General features: G+C 33.6%; 1 protein-coding gene across 1 annotated transcript; it reads right to left on the bottom strand.

Moving 5' to 3' along the window:
- Nucleotides 1–2,614: 2,614 nt before the first annotated feature.
- On the bottom strand, nt 2,615–14,841 carry SPATA9 (spermatogenesis associated 9). Its single transcript, XM_003759831.4, has 5 exons — nt 14,673–14,841; nt 14,401–14,489; nt 10,886–11,113; nt 5,146–5,241; nt 2,615–2,889 (listed from the first exon to the last, which is right to left on the bottom strand). The coding sequence occupies exons 1-5, from the start codon at nt 14,731–14,733 to the stop codon at nt 2,620–2,622; spliced, it is 744 nt and encodes a 247-aa protein (XP_003759879.1). The 5' UTR covers nt 14,734–14,841; the 3' UTR covers nt 2,615–2,619.
- Between the last annotated feature and the right edge of the window lie 412 nt (nt 14,842–15,253).

Raw genomic sequence — 15,253 nt, forward strand, 5'->3', positions numbered from 1 at the left:
AAAAAAAATTACTTGGTATATTTGCTGAGTAATTTAATGACCAAAGTTAAATCCAAAGAAGTGATATGAAAATGTTCCTTCTTTCTTTCTTTTGCAGAGGCAGGAGACTGTGAGTACAAATATTGAATAATGTCACTCTTCATATGATGATTGATTTTGCTAAACATTTTTTCCCTATTTTTTTCTTTTTCCTTATAAAAGATGATTCTCTGAGTGCGGGAGGGAAAAGATATATTGCAAAATAAAAATCTTGTGAAAACAAAATATGTCAATTTCTTAAAAGTAAAAGATGTACAAAAAATGAAAGCAAGGGAAGATAGCAGGATCAATGCAAAAGCATGTCATTCATGGTTCTTTAAGATTGGAAAACTGTGCTCGGAAAGATCTGAGGCTAGAAAGGAATGTTAGAAATAACAGAAAAGGGGTTGTTTTATTTTGTTGAATCTGAATTGAGAAAAGAGCAAGCTCAAAAATAGGACCAGTATTCTAGTGAATGGTCTGATGACATGAGGGTAAAACTGTTTAGTTTTTGTGTCTGTTTTCTCTACCAAGGGCAATGATCTTTAGATTGGCAAAGGATAGAACATAAATATGATAAGAAGTTGAAAACCAAGATAAGTAAGAAGATAATAAGAAAAAACAACTAACTGCTCCATAAATTCAAGTCACCTGGAATGTATCCCAGATTCTTGGAATGTTAATGTTGAACCAGTGCTAGTGCTCTTTGAAAGAGTACAGATAATGTGAGAGTTGTTGCAGGATGAGGGAAGAACAGATGTCCTATTTTTTGTTTGTTTTTGGTTTTGTATTTTAAGGGGGAAAAAAGTGGGTAAGAAATGGTGGCTTTTAAACCATAGGATGATGAAATTAGCTCAAATTCCTGACAAATTTCCAGAATTCGTTACTAAAACAATGCATAAAGAACTTCTAGGGCAGCTAAAAGGCACATTGCTTAGAGCACTGAGCCATAAGTCAGGAAGACCTGAATTCAAATCCATCCTCAGACACTTAATAGCTCTGTGACACTGGGCAAGTCACTTAATCCTGTTTGTCTCAAGTTTCTTCAAACTATAAAAATGAGCTGGAAAAAAAAGTAGCAAAATACTCCAGGATCTTTGTCAAGAAAGCGCAAAAGATCACAAAGCTTTAGACATGACTGAATAATAAGAACCTTCTTTCTAGGCCTTTTAGAAGGAACTTGTAATTACATCCATATATTGATGTTGATCCCAAAAGTTGAAGATACAGTAAAAAAGCAAGAATCGCTCATTGGCAAGGTCAGTGACTTTAGAGTCAGAGGACTAGCTTTAAATCAAATCAGTTCAATTCAGTGGGTATTTTTTAAGGACTAAAAAACTCCAGGGGGTTACAAAAATTACAAAAATCTAAGTGCTGGGTATACAAAAACAAAAACAACAAAAAAAAGAATAGTCCTTTTCCTCAAAGAGCTCACGTTTCTATGATAAGCTGGTTGAGTCTGATTTGTGACCTTAAATTTGATAATTCTCTTCAACCTATAAATAATACATTTTAAGCCTTGAAAATGTACTTTGACTATGAAACAGAAGCCACCTTTAATTAATGTATTTCATTTTTTTCTTTTAAAGTTATAATCAATTAGCCAGCATATAATATATGCTATATAATATATAATATAGACAATTCTGTGTGGCAAACACTACACTAAGTGCTTCACAAATATTATATAATTTGATTTTCACAGCACCTCTAAGAGATGGGGTATTATTATAATCCCAATTTTACAAAAGAGGAAACTGAAGGAAATAGACTCACAAGTTAAATAACTCACTCAAGATCATATAGATTGTGAATATATGAGACTGGATTTAAACTGAGGTTTTCCTGACTATAGGCCTAGCGCTCTATTCACTATATCATCTAGTTACCATAAAGTTGTATATACAAATAAATTTGTACATGCAAATCAAATTTGAATTGTAAATGTAATATTTTATAATTAAATAGTACTACCATCCAAGAATCTCAAGTGTTTAGCTATACATTTTTCAGATAAAGAAAGTGAGACAGAAAGTAATTATCCATGGCAAAATAATCTGGGACTATGCAGTTTGTGAATACTTACATATAGTCTTTATAATGAAAAAGATCATAGGTTATTTTGTTAATCTTTAAAACTTCATTTAAAATTTTAAAATAATTTCAGTTGTTAGAAAGATATTCAAAACAGACTTCAAAAAATATACATTTATTATAAGAAGACCCACAATCTAGGTTATGCTATAGTACACACAATCTACCAAATTAATATTGATTTGTTAAGGTTGAAGACTTACACTGATTTATATATCTATATTAATTTTTCTTTTTTTAGTTGAAAACCATATATATATGTAACAGTTATATATACATATAATATATATGTTATATATATACATAACATATGTATATATATAACAGTTCATTTTATTTTCCTTCTACATAGCATCAGAGAATGACATTTCAGTAGCAATTGCTTTTTTTTTTTTATAAGTAGGGTATATTCAATATATCGACATTTTCCCCATTTTTAGATTAAATGTACCTTCAGATAGCATTTAAGTTCCATTTTTAAAAAGTGATTTTTGTATTCATATTTACTTATTCATTCATTTCATTTGATTGGTCAAATACAGAATGTAATACTTGAATATTGTTACTCAACTTAATATCAGGAAGTTTGGAAAGGAGAACAGTGTCTGGGTTCTCCGGCAGAGATCTATAAGGCTTAGCTATGATTTCACATTCAGAAAACACAGGTTCAGAAAAGGCTTTTCTAACTTCAAAACTATCCTTTTTGTTTTGCCTTATGGACTCTTCTTCTTGAAAAATATTCTTCGCCTTCTCCAGCAATGCATTAATACAGACTGTCTATGTAATAAAAAGAAAAGTCTATTTTAAATATTAAATATTTCTTTTAAAGTTAGCAATCTATGTATTCCAGTAACAACTTCAGAATTTATGCTTTCATGATGTTAAAGAAAATATTTTCTAATTGATTGAATTAGCTTCCCCACTAATACTATAAAGCAGAATTCTTAATAACAACTTTGGAATTTCTGTATATAGGTAATAATTGTTTAGAATATAATTTTAAAAGGATATAAATCATTTGGGGAGGAATTCAGTAAGAAAAAAGAGCAGTGATTTCCAGCCCAACTTTTGTGATACCTTAGATTCATTATCTCAACAAGTATCACTAAAATCCCCTCCAACCCCAGAAGTCTCACTCACAGATAAATTTATCCCATATGACCCTTTTATCAGAAGTATATATGTATGTATGAGAAAAATAAATTTTTTTAAAGAGTTTTAATAATTTCAAAAGAGTTGGGAAATGGATCTCATGTCTATGCTGTATAGTGCATCATGCAAATAAACTAAATACTTTTAGAGGCAACTACTCAAGGAAATTAACAATCAGCTCAATTCAAAATTTTCTCAAGCAACTTATACTGTGATATACTGTTCTATCACATGAAGCCTCAAAGATATAAAGTATGGTCTCTGTCCTTAAGGAGCTTAAATTCTACCAGGTAAGCAGCATGTAAATAAATAAATAAATATCAAGATCCAATCCATGAGTTGATCCCAACTCATTCTGGAAAACCCAAACCAGTACAGTGAGGAGAAGGCTATGAATATACAGTAACTTATGAACAACTTGTCATGGGTGTTTAGAAGGAGCTAAAATAACAAGATTTAATTATTTTTTTAATCTGGTAATATTTTGACAACTTAATTAAAAATTGTGGCACTTTATCTCAGAATATTGTAGGTTAAAGCAAACATGTTTAAGTAAGCTTTAGGGCCATACAAAATACTTAGTATGGGTTAGGTATATTTAGGCCAAAGGCCTGCTTGCAGCCTACTTGCATGGCTATGTGGTCTCATTCTGTTGATTGATAGTTCTGGGAGTTAGATGGAAATAGGGAGTTTAGGAATATGATAACAAGTAGGCCACAAGCTAAATAAAGGGTGGCTTTATTTTAGTTTATAGACCACAGAGCAAATTTCAAGAGCAAAACAGGCTTTAGGGGTCATTTAGTATCCCTCTCCCCAATTTTATAATTGAAGAAACTAAGACCTTAAGAGGTAAAATGGTTTGCCCAAATTTATACTAAGTGATGGCAAAACTAGGATTAGAGCCATGGTCTCCTGACCCCCAATTGTACATCTAAATGTTATCCTTTGCAACATGGGATTGGAACAGATAACTGAGTATCTTTTCCATAACTTGTTTTCCACAATTCTTGGGTTTTTAGGTTGGATTCAAAGAAGCAACACTGCTCTCTAACCCCACAAAACAAGAAGCATAATAGATACTTTGGGAGTTATGTCAATTGATGAATTGTGAGGCCTTGGGCAAGTAGTTTCATCTCTCTGGGCCTCACCTTCTAATCTTTAAAATGAAAGGATTAAACCAAATTATATTTTAAATTACTTCTAGCTCTCTCATGCTATGATTCACAAGTCAAAGTTATTAAGGCTATAGATTAAAATGGAAGATAGCTTACTCTCCTAGGGGTTGTATTTTATATGCAAAAACTTTTAGTAAGTTATTTAATTTCTGTTTCTATCCATTAAATAAAAGAAGTTTTTAGAGTTGTTTTGTTTATCCATAGTATTAATGGTAGTCTAGCTAATTAAATAATGACAGCTTCTTTTATAATTTAATTTTGAGGATTTAAATTTGAGGATCTTTATAGTTCAATTTCAATGTCAGAGGAAACATTTAAATCATACCAGGTTTCTAGAAATAGCTTTTGATAAGACTATTTCAGCACTCATTTTCTTTCAGTATACTTTAGATAATATAAATGTTTAGTTAATTAAGATTTTGGCTAACAGAAGCTCTACTGTACTATAATTAGGTTGATGTGAAAATGGGGCCATTCTTTCTTACAGTGTGACAACTGGATGAATGCCTGGGTATGTAATCCCTATTCTCAAAAAGGTATTTATTCTGGTTAATCATAGTTGAAATTCCACCCAAATACTAGCCATACCCTAATTTGGCTAGTTTGATCTTTATGATACCATATTTGATCTTTATGAAAAAATAAAATTATGTTTTCACTATTACATGAAAGAACTATTGTATTCTGAAGTATTTTATTAACCTACCAAGTAAATTAGCGCTGCATAAGATGCATATATTATACTTGCAAAGACAGTTTTTGCTGGAAAGGAGATTACATCTAACAAAGAACCCTTTCTGACCTGTAGGAAAAGAAAAAAGTATAAGTTTTTTTCTTTTTCTTTCTTTTAAAAAAGTTAACAAGTTAAAGTTAAAAGTTTTAACTTTAACAAAAGTTTAAAAATTTAAGCCTTAATATGAAGTATAAAATGAAATTTCAATCATTTACTCCAAAAAAAGGCATTCTACTACAAAAGGAATACTGGGTAAAATTTCAAAAGTAACAATGATATCTGTCCAAATCCAAGGCAAATCATTCCACTGTTGCTGAAGAAGTCAGAGTTGATCAATTCTGTGAAGACCTACATCATCTAGAAATAATAAAAAGGGATGTCATTCATCAGAAAAGATTGGAATGTTAAAGTAGGAGATCAAAAGATGATTGGAATAAAAGGCAAATTTGGCCTTGGAGTACAAAATAAAGCAGAGGTGAGACTAATAGTTTTATAAAGATAACTGGTTATAACAAATGCTCTTTTTCAAGAATCCAAAAGGCAACTCTACATATGAACATCACTAGATGTTCAATATGGAAATTAAATTGTGTTTTTCAGTCAAAGGTAGAAGAGGTCTACATAGTTAAAACAAGACCTAGAACTAAATATAATATAGCTCAATTATGAGCTTCTTATTGCAAAATTCAGATTTAAATTGAATAAAGTAGGGAAAACCATCAGACTGTTTGGTATAACACAAATTACATCCCTTATTTTGTCAATGTCAATTTTTCTGGTCTCTATAATGCAAGCATTGTGTCATATAAGTTAAGTAAAATCATATAAAACTCAAGAGTAGATTTTGTGTTCAATGTTTCCTATTACTTTTAATGAATAAAGAATTGAAACATCTATCACTGTTTCAACCTATCTGCAATAAATGCAAAAGCCAAAGGGATTAAAATAAATTATTTATGCATATGTTTTTATTTAATCTCATTAAAACAATTTGGTATCAGTTTTTTGTTTTTTTAAGAAATATCAAAGGTCACTCAGTGGGACAGACTTAAGCAAAACAAATGAAATAGTGTAGTATTTGATTAACCCAAACACCCTAGCTACTGAGGGAAGAACAATTTGACATAAATAATTGGGAAAACTGAACAGAGTTTGGTAGAAATTAGCTTTAGAACAACACTTAGAAAATTTATCAACATAATCACCAAATGGATCCATGACTTAAGATAAAATTTATAAATGAGTTAAGAGGAGCAAGGAAGAAATTATCCTTTGGATTTATAGATCGAGGAATTCATTGATAGACAAGAGATACAGAGAGTTACATGAAATAAACTAGGCAGTTTTCATTATATAAAGTTTAAGAGTTTTTGCATGAAGAAATCTAATGCAGTAAAAATTAGAAGTTAACTGGGGAAAAATTTTTTGTAACAAGTGTATTGGATAAAGGACTCATTTCTAAGATAGATAAGGACATGGGGGCATAAGTTTTGTGAAATTTTGCCAAAAATTATTTAGATAATACCTGCATTCTGAATCTTAAAGTTTGCCTTGCTTGCTCCCTTTTACAAAGAATTATATTTAAAGGGTAAAGTTTTTGAAATTTTATAAAGAATTTTTTAAAATGGGGGGGATGTATTTAAAAACAAGGGACAAGAAAGGTTAATTGTAAAAGCAATCCATAACATTAAAAGGCATTAAGAATATTGTATTGTCATTAACAGAAGTCAGGTTAGTGAGGCTATGTCAGTGAAAACCTCAAAGTTAAAAGACCTGCATCTTGAAGTAAAAACAGGAACATCCTGGCTCACAAAAAGAGACAAAAAGTTTGTGTAAATTGGGACAACTAAAAGGCATTTGAGTTTGAATGGAACATCTGGTTAGAATTTAAAGAATCTCACAAACTAAAGTACTGGTTGATTTCAAAGTAAACTTTTTCAATTCATATATATGTTAAGATTGGAAACAATGTAAATTACATGATATTCCTATGCATTTTTGTGATAAATTATGTTATAACTGAATTTTAAGACTATTTGGTTATTACTTATAAAAAATTGTGAATTGTTAAGTTATTTGGGGCCATTATCATAATATTGAAACCTGCAATTGATAATTGCTATGTGTAGGAAAAGAGGGATGGTGGTAGTCGAAAATATAGCCTACAACAACAAAAGGTTAGAAAAAGGGGAAGCAGAATCAGCCCTTGCTTTGGGTCTCTTCCCCTAATTTGTAAACTTGCCAGGTTTCTTGAAACTATTTTACTGGCAAGATCAATAGCCACAGTGATGGGGTGAAACCTGAAACTGTCCCCTTTAATCTATAAAAGAAGGGAGATTTGGGATCTGAAGCTCTCCCCTGAGAAAAGCATACCTCTCCCAAACAACACCCTCTTAAGTGGTCTCATTCAGTTGGAGATCTCAGCCTGATATTCCTATTGAGGACTTGAAACTCCAAGATAAATACTCTCTTTTTCAATTGGAAATCTAGGCCTGGGGACATTGACAACATTGAGGGATTCTCATTCAATTTTGAAAGGAAGCCCTAGCCTCAAACCACTAATAAAAGATAATTCTAAACTCCAAATCTCTGCAGAAGTCAGAAACAGGATTATGCTTTGCCAAGAAGCTCTATTCTTGGTAAGACTGCCTGCCAGGACTCCTGCCAGCTGTAAAGATACCCTCTTTTCAGTGTTAACCTTTGTTATTTCTCTGATAAGACTTTACCCACTGAGAAGTCTGTCTTCCTAGCAAAGCTGGCTTCTTAGTGCCAACAATAAAATTCCCTTTTGTCTCAGACTTTTGGGTTTGTGAATTCTTTGGCTTTGGATCTGTGTCTCTAACCAGAAGGAATTCCCCACCTCAATTCTCTACCACTGGCACCACATCAGTAGGAAAGAGCTTGGTTTTAAGGAGAAGGTTCCCTTGCACGGGTGAAATAATTTTGAAATCTCTTCACCTTTCAATTTCTGAAAATTCTTCATTAGAATTTTTGGAAGTTAATCTGAAATTGAGGATTAAAAACAGTATACTGTTATTTGCATAATCTCATAGCTTCATTTTAGATCAATTTACCCTAGAAGGTGAGGAGAGCATGGTCTACCCTTCTCCCTCTGGATATGGTTGCTCCTTAGCCCTAGCCCTCATGAGGCCTTTCCCAAAGGGGTTGGGGGTGGTGGTGAAAAAAGAAGCCACTTGTGTTCAGTGACTCACTAGTGGGGCTCTAACTGGTTAAGTTAAATTGCTTCCATTATTTAAAAAGGTGATTTCTGTAATGCTGAAGATCTACTTAGATAAGATACTGTATCAAGAGTTCTACTGCTCAGTAATGCAAGGAACTTTTAAGAGAAGTTTGTTAGATTTCTGGTTAACTAAATTCTCTGAGAGTGGTCTAATCCATTACTTCTATTATGGTCTCTATTTTCAGCAAATTATTTAGCATTTATTTAAGTGCATAGTGGTGTCATTGTTTGATGAATATGATAACTTAGAGCAGGATTTTAACTTGACAGTGTTGGTTCTTTACAAGCAAAACCTCTGGTTTTCCTGCACTTAGTTTTGACTATAGCCTACTGGCACATATGAAAAGAAAGCATGACATGAGAATGACTGCCATCATATTAGCCCTGAGATACCTTAGAAAATATTCTCTTTCTAGATCTGAAGCCTCTGATGTGGGACTTGACTATTTGAGAGAGCTGAAAAAACCTCCAAATTGAGACCCTGTAAGATGACAGTACTATGCCCATTCTCAGCAGGAAGTAGTTTCCAGAGATGAGATTATTGCCCCATACCCCAAAGAACTTTGGGCTCCATTGATTTGGAGGAACTGGAACTGGTTGGTGAGTGGATCCCATCTACTCAGTGTCTGAGTGGGTCCCTAGTAAGGAGTTTGTTGATCCCATAAGGGGGGGAGATTATAGTATTAATACTCCTCCCCTGCTACAATGGTATTTGGGATTTAGGATGGGGGACATTAGGTTAAGATTTAAGTGGTAAATATTACTGAAAAAGATGCCCCAGAAACAATTTAAACAAATTATAGAATGTAAATGATGTAATATAGCTTCTAGGAGAGACAGCAATGATTGTGAGGTCCCAATTTTAAGGACAAGTCAGTATTCTAAATCTTCTGTCTTTGGAGTCTGTTTCAGGGACTTACCACACTCCCAATCTAATAACAATTTGTATGATTCTAAATAGATAATTCATTGCTGACTGTCTGATAGCTTCTGGCCTCAGGATAATCCCATGGACCAAACTCCTGAGACAACTGTGATAATCTGTTGGTCAGTGAGAACCAAATTCTGGAAAAGAACACTCCTTGCCCTATCTCAGGCCATATAATTAGCATGTCAATGATAGAAAGCTGGATAAAGGTATCTTAGGTATCTTAGTACTCTGCTAAATTCTTTTGGAATTTAGTCCATTGGTAATGGTATTATAATTACAATAAAACTTTGCCCCTTGACCAGGAAATGGGTTCAATCCTGCAAATTCTTTTGAGACACCTCATGACAATGGTCTGTGACCCCAAACTTTTGGGATCCCCTTCCCAACCTCAATCTAAAGGCTTGCCTAGTCACAGATAATTAGATAGTTATAATAAGTATTTGTGCCCTGGTGGAGAAAGAGATTTTATGGAACTTCCTGTCCAATTTGGGATAATGTTTGGTTTGCTATGAGATCTAGTGATTTAGAGAATGCAGATCAAAGAGTAAGTTGAACATATGGTTTGGGAATAGATGTAATAGGTATAGATCTCCTAAGAAGATTAGGAATCATGGTTCTTAAACCATAGATGAAAGACACAGAATTAAGACAAACAATAGAGATAGGAAATAGGATATGAAGAGTACAATAGGTAAAGTACTCTGTAAAGAGTCTGATCAAAAGCAATTTCTGTGCCTGTGCGACTGGTTGCCCCAGTGCCCAGATAGTACTATTCCCTTTAGGTATGGAAAAACATGAGAGTCAATTCAAGTGCGTGGTCTTTCTGTTCCCAAAATAATACCCCTGGGGAGAACTGCAGTATTTTGTTCTACCTATTTCTTTCTGTGAGGGAATAAACCAGGATATAGTAGCCCTTTTCATCCCAGTTCTGGAAATTACTCAGCTTGCCTCCCCTGGCAGGGTGAAAGATTCTAAAATTTAGGGATTGTGCTTTCATGTACCCGAATTCGGAATGTAACTGAGGATAGTTCTGGCAATTTCTCAGGGATGAGCATTCCTCTAGCACCTTGTGTGATTTTGTAGAGGCAGCAGTCTCAAATCTACTTTGCCTGTGAACTGAGTGGGCACCTATGCATGGATCCAATTTGACTATTTCTCTTACAGTGGCATTCAAATAAGAAAATGAGACCAAATCAGGAAGAATTAAGTCAAGAGTAGTATCTAGTGAGTTCAAGACTAGAAATCAAGTTAGTCCTAGATTTGGGTCATTCCTATTCTGGTAGGTAACTACTATTGGGTGAATTACATTAGGGAGGCAATGAAGGGTATTGCTAGCCAATTGGAAGTTACAAGCAGAATGGCCTAGGAAAAGAGGATGGCCTTAGACAAGCTTTTGGCAGAAAAAGGAGTTTGTAAGATATAGAAGGGAGTTGCTGTACTTTTATACCAACAATGCTACCCCTATGATAGTATTATAAATGCTTCTCAGGGGCTTTCCTCTCTCTCTCTTAAATTGTCATTTAAATGTTCATTTCTCTTACCTGAACTTTATACAGAGGTTGCTTTGGGATGTTTATATCCCTCAGCAGACGATGAGATATGGTCTTTAGTTCTAAAAGCCTATGGGCGAGTCGAGGGTGCAAAAGTTTGGCAACTGATTTTGATGATCTAGATATTTTATGTAATCCTTGAAGGACTGGTCCTCCTTGTATCCTAGCAAGAGTGGTAGCCATTTTTGTTTTAGATGTTTTCACGACCTCATCTGTTTTCTGAAAAACAAAGCTTGAAAAGTGACTGGCATATGATCTGAAAGTTTCTTGAAGACTGACATTAGTTTTTGTACAACTTCATATCCCTGTGATTCCCTGTATATGATAATACCTATTAGACAAACCCCACCAGTTCCATGGATTTTTGATTGAATTGGAATCTTCCAGTGTGTATTGGAAACATCCTCTACCAATATGAAACCACCTACAATTAATTTAGCAAGTAAATTATTATTTGAGGCATGAAGAGATTAAGTGGCTTGCCCCGCGTCATGTAGCTAATGTGTTTGTGTGGTCATTGGCAGGGTTGGAATTTAAATCTAGGTCTTCCTAATTTCAAGCCCAGGCTCTATCCAGTATCCCAAAGTAAATTATAAAGCAAAAATATCTTGAATCAGAAATATGTTGACATTGCCAGGACATGTTATATTAATGATGTGAACTCTAACTGAATTGGTCTACATTATCAGGAATAAAGAAAACAAGCCCATCCTGTCTAATTAGCATAGAATGATGTGAAGCTGCTTCCCATTGTTAGAAATTCTAATCTAGAGGCAGCTAAATGGTACAGTGGATAGACCACTGCCCCTAAAGTCAGGAGGATGTGAGTTCAAATCTCACCTTAGAGTGCGAATTTTCCCCAATTGCCTCAGAGAATAAAAAAAGAAATTCTAATCTATCTAATCTTTGAGACTGTCTTGATTAGCATAATTTTATATAACCAAACTCTTTTCTGGTTCCTCCCCTTACTCCCTATACCTGTCACTCCCATTCCTCCTCTATCTCCCCTGAGATTTTAAAAATCATGTTCCCCCCAAAACAAATTGCTCAATCAGTATGTTTCTGCCTTGACTACTTCTATTAGTGTGAACCCATGAGGTATTTCACATAATAAATGATGTAACCTGTGATACATGCCTATGTCATGATTTCTTCATGTCAACTGAACAAATAGTACTTTATGATATTCTCTTACAATTATGTTCTCCCAAATCTATTTCATAATTCTGGTGCTTTTATTTTCAGATCATTATGATATATATGCTATAACAATATCTAATTAGCCCCAGGGAATAATTTCCTGGACTTGAAGTGAAAATGGCTTTGGGAAAAAATCTTGACAGTCAGTGTTTCAGATAACAGCCTCATTTCTAAAATATATAAACAACTATGTCAAATTTAAAAGTCATTCCCCAATTGATAAATGGTAAAAGGATATGAGTAGACAATTCTCAGATGATGAAATTAAAGCCATCTATAGTCATATGAAAAAAATGCTCCAAATCACTATTGATTAGAGAAATGCAAATTAAAATAACTGAGATACCACCTCACATCTCTCTGATTGGCTAAGATGACAAAAAAAAGATAATGATAAATGTTGGAGGGGTTGTGAGAAAACTGGGACACTAATGCATTGTTGGTGGAGTTGTAAAATGATCTAACCATTCTGGAGAACAATCTAGAACTATGCCCAAAGGGCTATAAAACTATGCATACCCTTTGATCCAGCAATGCTACTACTGGGTCTGTATCCAAGGAAATCATAAAGGAAAAGGACCCACATGTGCAAAAATGTTTATAGCAACCCTTTTTGTGGTAGCAAAGAATTAGAGAATATCCAACAATTGGGAAATGGCTGAATATGTTATGGTATATGGTTGTAATGGAATATTATTGTTCTATAAAAAATGATAAACTAATTTTAGAAAGGCCTGGAAAGATTTACACAAACTGATGCTGAGTGAAATAAGCAGAACCAAGAATACATTGTATACAAGAACAGCAATAGTGTGCCATGATCAACTATGAAAGACTTGACTTTTACCAGTGGTTCAGTGATCTAAGGCAATCCCAATAAATTTTGGGTAGAAAATGCCATCTGCATCCAGAAAGAGAACTATGGAGATTAAATGTAAATCAACATATTCTATGTTCACTTTTCCCCCCCTTTTTTTCTTTCTGTAATGTTTTTCCCTTTTGTTCTATTTTTCTCTCCCAACATGATTCATAAAGAAAAAAAGTGAATATACACATTAAGAAATTAATAAATAAAATACATGCGTGGAGAAAAAAATTAAAGAAAATGGCAATTATTGGCCATGTGATCCTGAACTTTTCCTTATCTGTAAATGAAGGAGTCAGAATCCATGGTTTCTAAGCTCTTTTCTAGCTCTAAATTGATGTTTCTTGAATTTCTAATAGAAAATGAACTCTAGAGAATAATCATTCAGTATTGCTACACTTCGTTCTACTCAATGAAACAAAATGAGCCATTACACAATTTTTGACATGTTATCCCTATATTCCACGTATCTGAATTTTTAAAAAGTCATTCCCAAATTAATATCTCTATATCACATAGATATGTCTATATAATGTTTATTTAATAGCCAAATATGCTGAAATATTTGCTTTAACTATCTCAACATGAATTTTGGAAGTATTACAGATGGTTGAGATTGCAACTGGATGATTTTTAAAGAATATTTTCTTCCAAATTATGATAAAACCTTCTTAAGTTTAGAGTATGAACTTTTCAGGCAAACCAGATTATTAATCTTTCAAAAATAAGCTATCTTTCTTCCTGATCCATGCAAGACAGTCATTTTTCTTTCAAACCTTTCATTTACTCGGAGGGTTCCATAGTAATGTCTCTTGATAATAAGTCTTCCAACACATTGGTTTTTGCCTGGCATATAGTGGTGTCTAATAAATGTTTATTAACTGACTGGATAATACATATCCACAACATCTCTTTCCCATTATTATTATTTCTCTATCACATTTGCTTTAATTCAAGTAAATTTATTCAGAGTATATGTAGATGCATTTTTATTTTACATTAATTAAATCTTATGTGAACTGTATCTTGTCTACTTTGAGGACAGTGAAATTTCCTATCCTGCTTTATATTGCCATCCATATAATTTTGATTTCTTAATCATATAAATAGAACCAAAGGAGTTCTTGACCTTTGGATGATTTGCCTTGGATCAAATTCCTAACGTGTATGTTGGGTTTTTTTGATTTTTTTTTTTTCCTGGCCCATGATCTTGTGTTCTTTCCTTAAGCTGGAACCCTTATAGGGCACATTTCAAAATTTAGGGAGTCTTTTATGAGCTGAAACTGGAAATATTTTTCCCTTATATTTGAGCTATCAACCTTTCTTGTGTCTTTATGCATTCAACCTCAAGATCAAGTATCAAACAAGAAGTAGGAAAAATACAATATTCATTTGTTTTTTGAAAAGAAAATCCCTTTTCAAAATTAGAAAGTCACATTACCTGGTTTGACTGTGATAATCTTAATATGGTGGGGAATTCATCCTTAAATTCGTCTACAAGGTCCATGACTGCTTTCTGTAATCCCTCGACTGAGAGATGAAAAAAGCCAGAGAAATATCTTAACTACAAATATACTCCCCAACACATTCCCAAAGAACGCAACATATATAGGTGGCAATTCCTTGGAGACTGAAAAAAAATAAGAAAGTCTGGAGGAATTTTTATCCCAATTTCCCACACCCCCACTCCCATTTGAACAAGATTGTGTATACTTTTTCCGGAAAAGTTCTTCACTACTTGGCCACATATCCAACCAACGGGTTTGATTGGCATGATGAATCCCTGCTTGTACTCCTAATTCTCAGTTCTCCTGCAGCCCTAGGCGATGTTTGTCCAACTCAACCTGTAGGCAGGGATGAAGATAGCCTTCCTACTCAAGAAAGCAGTGAAGGGCCAGAACCTGTGGTTGACTATCGGAATCAATTTTTTTATGGAACAATGGGTCTCTTGTGAACTTGTTACAGAATCTTCTGAAATCACAATAGTAAGGATAAGGATTTTAGAGATGCTTGTGAGCAGAACAGAGGAAGAGCACAAAACATCAAGCACTGATGAATTATGGTAAATAAGACAACTGTCCTGTATTCTACAGGGATGTTTGAATTAGTGAATCCTCTGGTAACAAAGTTTCTTTATTAGAAAATTTGCTAGTACTCAAAAAACCAAGCCTAATCAAACTAAACAAAAACAACAAAATCCCCCTCCCTTTCTATACAATGGGAAATAGGGCTATTTATTGATCTTACTGGCATATTTTAGTATACTTTCCACATCTTCCTATGTCCCATTTTTA

Source organism: Sarcophilus harrisii, chromosome 1 (assembly GCF_902635505.1).
Source record: "Sarcophilus harrisii chromosome 1, mSarHar1.11, whole genome shotgun sequence".
Taxonomy (NCBI): domain Eukaryota; kingdom Metazoa; phylum Chordata; class Mammalia; order Dasyuromorphia; family Dasyuridae; genus Sarcophilus; species Sarcophilus harrisii.